Here is a 6,000-nt window from a genome sequence, read left to right as displayed (position 1 = left end):
GGGTGCAGCATAGTAAGCCTAGGAGAAATAGTTAGAGATCAAGTAAGAGATCTAGCTTTAGGTCAGATTGTGGAAGACCTTGAAACCATGGGCATCATGTCAGAGCAGGGCCTTGAGAAGATTGATCTGGCAGCAGTGTAAAAGCTGGGCTGGAGGAATGAGAGGGGAGCTGCCCTCTCTCTGCTACCATTAAAGTTTGTATACCATAGACTGTGCCTGTGTCTCCCGGCTTCTAGTGAGTGAGCCCCGGAGGGGAGCTTAGTGTGTCATCCATCTCTGACTGCATGTGCCAGTAGGAGATAAAATTCAACAAAATTCAGCACAAAGGGCAGAAGGCAGAGGACCTGGATGGTGAAGTTGAAGCAAATACTAATACCATTTTGGAATCAATTAAAGAATATTTATCCACTTTTACTGAAGTCTTTGTTTTAATTTTTAAATGTTTTACTTTTAGTTGTTGATGGACCTTTATTTTACTTATTCGTTTATATGTGATGCTGAGATCTGAACCCAGTGCCTCACACATGCTAAGCAAGTGCTCTATCATTGAATCACAACCCCAGCCCATGAAGTCTTTTAACATAAGAAAAAGAACAGAAATTTGTGATACGCAGATCTACATTGAAATCTTGACTTTTTCACTTTGTGTCTTAGATAATTTACCAACACCCAAGCCTCATTTTTTTTGCTCTTTAAAATAGGAATAAAATTAATTTACTGATAAATGTTAATTTATAAGATAATAGTCATATAGCTCTAATAAGGGATCTAGTGTATGAATGGTACCCAATATTATTATCATTATATTATTATTTATTGTTGTCCCCAATTTCACATTTAGGTCCATGTTATTGGTTTCCTTTGCTTTCCTAATGAGGAAACTTAACCTCAAGGAAAAGAAGAGATTTACCTAAAGCAATTTAGTAGAGAAGCAAGGATTAGAAGAACCTAAAGTTTAAGAACTCCAACTATGCAAATTTCACAACAGACAAAGAAGTCTAAGGGAAAGAGCAAAAAAGGGTGACCCACAGGTGAACCAGATGGGCTTCTAAGAAACACACACCTTTGAAGACGCGGGAATGCAGTTGTGGTGCACCTGGGCTCCTCACCTGCCAGCGCCACGCCCCTGAGCACTTTCTCAGAGGAGGGCCCGCAGCCACCTACAGTGCAGGGAATAGGGTCTCCGCCCGGCGACAGCTTTCTGCGTCCTTGACGACCAGGGCGGGAGCAGCCTCCTCCAGCGAGCCAGGCGCTGTGATTGGCCAGATCCCTGGGCTCCAATCCCCACCCGGTCGGGGTCCCCCGGGGTCTCCTTTTGTGGCTTCTTTAGGAGAAGACCGACTGCGCACCTCTGAGATACCTGGGTGGGGAAACGCCAGGTCGGGTGAGACTGCCCTTTCATTCTCTCCCGGAAAAGGTCTCCTGGCTGACGTTCCACTGCTGGGCGCGGAAGGTACTTGACATTCACAAACTCTGGGCATTGCAGTTTCTAGACAGCTTCAGAGAGGCCGCAGGTGTCCTGGATGGCGGGGTTCACAGATTGTGGGGCTTTCCGCGCACTACGTGGAACTGGGGTCTTAGGAAGGATCCTGGTCTGCTCTCAGACCAGAGTATAGGAAAGACCTTTGTCCCTACTCTATATGACCTTGGTAAGATCGCAAACCCTCTCTGGGCTCGCTGCTCAATCCTTAAAGCGAGCATTTGGAGTACAATGATTTCTACATGCCTCTTGGATTCTGAGAGGCTTCATAAGAGAATGGTCAGCCGGAGGCTAAGTTTACAGAATTTCTACCATTTCCCTTGGTGTAGGACCTGTTTAAACACCCAGTGCTTATCTCCAAAAATATCACAATGTCAGGTTCATTGTTGTGGAAACGGATGGTGACAACAAAGTCCACTTTCCTGTGCACAGTGGTCCTTCAGGCACTGGGTCTCATTGCATTCACCCTAAGTCCCTGAGAGCATAAGTGGAATTATTGCGATTTTACAAATGGGAATAGTCGAATAGGGATGTTTTCTATGTCTGGTTTCTTCTTTGACCTCACAAGACTCCCATCTGATGGTTTATAGTGCAGGAAGTCAGAGTCATCTAATGACTCAGTAGGTCTGCTTCACAGAAAATACTGTCTGTTGGGAGTTCCAGCTTTGCTACTTACTGCATATGTGATGCTCAGTAAGTCACATAGCAACGTATACCCATTCCCTCAAGTGTAAAGCAAGACTTTGAATAGTAATAAAGAGGATCTGATACTTGTATTAAGAGTGGGATACCTGTATTCATATGGAAATTTCATCTTCAGTTTTTAAGAAGCATTGGGTAGGTCAGAATGACTTTTTCTTTCTCTTTTTTCCTTTTTTCTTTTTTTCAACTCTTGTTTTTTAAGTGCCTTTGACTGAGGCTGTGAGATAATACAGTGCCTCTGACTGTGCTAAGTGAGATAATACAGGTGTGGGGGTGGCAAAATTCCACCTCCATTCTCTTAGGGTCCTGTCTGTGCCCAAGAATTAAATCTATTAATAGACAAAAAGCATATGAAGTTATTTAATACAAGTTTTTATTGTAGCATAGGAGCCCTCATAAAAAAATGAAGACACAAAAAAGCAGTTAGAATCAGATAGTATAGTATGAATCTGACAAGAATAAAATATTGTGATGAAGCAACCGAATTATGCGGAGAGACTTAAAAGATAAGAATTAGTTCAACAGGGTCTGTGCAGAATTATTTCAGTATCAAGTTTCTCATCTTTGAGGATAAGGATGTTGCAACTTTCACATGGGAATTTCATCTTCTGTTTTTAAGGTCAGAATGACTTTTTCTTTCTCTTTTTTCTATTTTCTTTTTTTCAACTCTTGTTTTTCAAGTGCCTTTGATTGAGGCTGTCACTATGCCAGAGCATTCTTAATCCTTCCTAGGTAAAGCAGTGTGTTCTAGTATTGTTGATGTTGTTGCTTTTGTTATTAAAAAGGATTCTGAAGTTGCTCAGTGAAAAATCAAAAGGAATGATTTATTTATTTTTCTACCTCTAGAGATTTGAAGGCACTTAAGGAAGCATCATGTCTTCAGTTTGGAAGACTCCCCCTAGGTCAAATGCAATGCCCGATATCGTTGTGAAAATCATTGGAAGCAAACACTTTCGATACCTTGCAGACAAGCCAAAGATGTAAGTTTCCTGCTTTAAAAATATCTTTATTTCTTAGATGACAATGAAATGTTTTAACCCAGAAATTTACATTTTAAAAATGCCATCCATGGAAAATTAAGTCATTAAGATGCAGCAGTGGGGGTAAAACGGTGTTGATAACTTCTATGTGCACTGTTTTCCTGATATTTTTCATCTTTATAATTCCCCATACTCCTTAATTACTTGGGTTGGTTTTTCAAATAGATGGGAAATATGAGCATTATGAAATTTATAAATATTAATGGAGTATTGCTGCTTCTTTTCATCACGTTTGTAATCTACCACATGTAGTAATTTGGGGATAGGGAGGGAAAAGAGGGCTGTTAGTCAATTTGTTGTGAATTAAAGGAGTGGGATTAATAATGAATCATAAGTTGTAAGGTTTTCACTTACTCTTATTCGCATTGGATATTCTTCTAAGCAGCACCTTATAGAGCACAGGTGACATGCCTTTCTTCCCTTCCCATCACAGCCACAAGCAAGAACATTCCTATGTCTCAAAAAGTCACTAGACATTTGGCACAGAAGGGTATAACTGGCTCATCCTTGCAGAGTTTTGATGGTTCACAGAAGAAAAGCAAGTGTTAGACCCACCTTTCTTATAGAGGACACTCCATAAATATCAGCTAGTCAAGAAGTTTGCCTTTTCCTCCTGGGATTGTTTCCTTAGCAATTCCCTCAATTTCAGAAACCCACAGACTGAATTAATAAAAAAAAGGTATGGCATCATTGAACATAGGTACAGAGAGCAATGGTTACTAAACCTGACTCTCCTCAAAATTGACTTCAGGGTCCAACTCAAAACCAATCAAATCAAGACTCTCTAAATGTAGGTCACCAGGAATATGGTTACAAAGAACAGGCTTCACAAAGGCTGTTGGAACTCCATTGTGTTTTGCCTCTGCACCATCAGTATTGTCAGCCCAGAGAGATCCCAAAGTGAGTGCTGTCATCAGTGTCTGTCAGCACAGAGAAATGTGCTTGATAGCATATGACTGAGGCAGTGGAGATCCCTGCAAAACTGAGTGGTGTGAATTCAAATCCTATTTCTGGCCAGGCACAGTGGTGCATGCCTGTAATCCCAGCATCTTGGGAATTTGAGGCAGGAGGATTGCGAGTTCAAAGTCAGCCTCAGCAAATTAGTGAGATCCACAGCAACTTAGCAAGACCCTGTCTCTAAATAAAATATAAAAAAGGACTGAGGATGTGGTTCAGTGATTAAGTACCCTGGGTTCAATCCCTGGCACTAAATAAATAAGTAAATAAATAAATAAATCCTAGTTCTGTTCCTTCCTGGCCTTTGATATTGGGAAAGTGATTAACATTCCTGACCTCCAATTCTACATCTGTAGAGATTAAACAACACTTATTTAGTAGGGTTGTTGTGAGAGTTAAGTGAGAAAAAGTATACAAACACCTTTTCTGTGCATATGATGGTCCACATGCTTAAAAAAATGGTTCTGCTATTATTACTGATGTATGTCCTGCTATGGAAATTTAAATGATTAATGAAAAATCAAATCCTTTTCTATGAAATACTTCCCATTGCTTTTATATTCTATGCCTAGCAGGCAGGTTATCTGTTTTGCAGATGAGGAAGCTAAGACACTATGATGAGGTAAGCAATCATTTCAAGATCTCTGGTTAATTCTCTCTAACTTTCAAGTAAGGAGAATTAGACACCTAGCTTAGAGCTCCTACCTGAAAAATGACATGAGCACTCTCCTGATTCCTTTGTTTCCTGAGATTGTTTGTTTAGCCTCACTCTATTCAAAAACATTCTACTTTTCCAGGTACATCAATTATAATATGTTTCTAAAATGAAAGGGTGAAAGAACCCTTGTCCTTTTATAACTGGGAAAAATTCACTGGATCATATGAGAAGGTACTCCACCTTTATTTTTAAACTTCAGGAACCAGGGAATAGATAAATTGTGAAATATAATATTTATCTCTTCTGTGACACTCTAAAACATGGCATTATTTTTATGTAGAAGGTGCTTTATGTTTCTATGAACTTGATACTATTACCAGGATGACATGGGACTATTTAGTGTGCTTTGCTAAAGTAACTGTGTATGGTTCAAAAATAAACAACTGTGAAATGTTTTTTGTTGCTGACGTAAGGAGAAACCTACCTTTAGACTGTCACGCATGTCCTAGAGTTCCTCCCCTTCAAAGTGTCTACACTCAAACCAGAGCCCGAGGGTCTTTGGGTTGAAATAGTTGAACCCATTAGCCAAAGTCTATACAAGAAGCACAAGTAACCACCAAAAAGGATAATCTGAATTAAAAGAAAATCACAAATTAATAATGGATAGAAAATAAATCTTCCAATTTTACACATGTGACTAAGATTTCTTGTAGGATACATGTTAAAGATGGAATAATATACCAGACCTGAAGATTTAGCCAGCATGTGAGCTTGCTAAGGTTGCTGTAACAAGCTATCGCAAACTGGGTAGCTTAGGACAACAGCAGTGTATTATTTCACTGTTTGAGAAGTTTGAGGTCCAAAGCTCAGGTGTCTGTAGATCTGTGCTCCCTCTGAAGGTGCCAGGAAAGAATCTCTCTGTCTCAGGCCTTTCTCCTTGCTTCTAATAGTTCTCTGGCTTGTAGCATCATAACTCTAAGCTTTAGGGTTTTTTGCCCTGACTCCACCTAAGTTCAAATTTCTCTACTTTATGAAGACACCCATCAATTGGATTAGATTCCCTCCTTACTCCAGTAGGACCTCATCTTAATTCATTACATCTGCAATAACCCAATTTCCAAAGAAAGTCATCATTTAGGTGTGGAGATTAAGATTTAAACACA

At 39.8% G+C, this 6,000-nt stretch overlaps 1 protein-coding gene across 1 annotated transcript in view; it reads left to right on the top strand.

Annotated features, from left to right (window-relative positions):
* The first annotated feature begins 3,055 nt into the window (after nucleotides 1-3,055).
* C10H1orf87 (chromosome 10 C1orf87 homolog) overlaps nucleotides 3,056-6,000 on the top strand; it is a 77,014-nt gene continuing 74,069 nt past the window's right edge. Inside the window, exon 1 of the mRNA XM_027944894.3 lies at nucleotides 3,056-3,162. Coding sequence (XP_027800695.2) covers nucleotides 3,056-3,162 — 107 coding nt within the window. The remainder of the gene's footprint in view (nucleotides 3,163-6,000) is intronic.

Source organism: Marmota flaviventris, chromosome 10, assembly GCF_047511675.1.
Source record: "Marmota flaviventris isolate mMarFla1 chromosome 10, mMarFla1.hap1, whole genome shotgun sequence".
Classification (NCBI taxonomy): Eukaryota; Metazoa; Chordata; class Mammalia; order Rodentia; family Sciuridae; genus Marmota; species Marmota flaviventris.
Note: the sequence above shows the minus strand (reverse complement) of the source record. Positions and strands in the feature narration are given on the sequence as shown.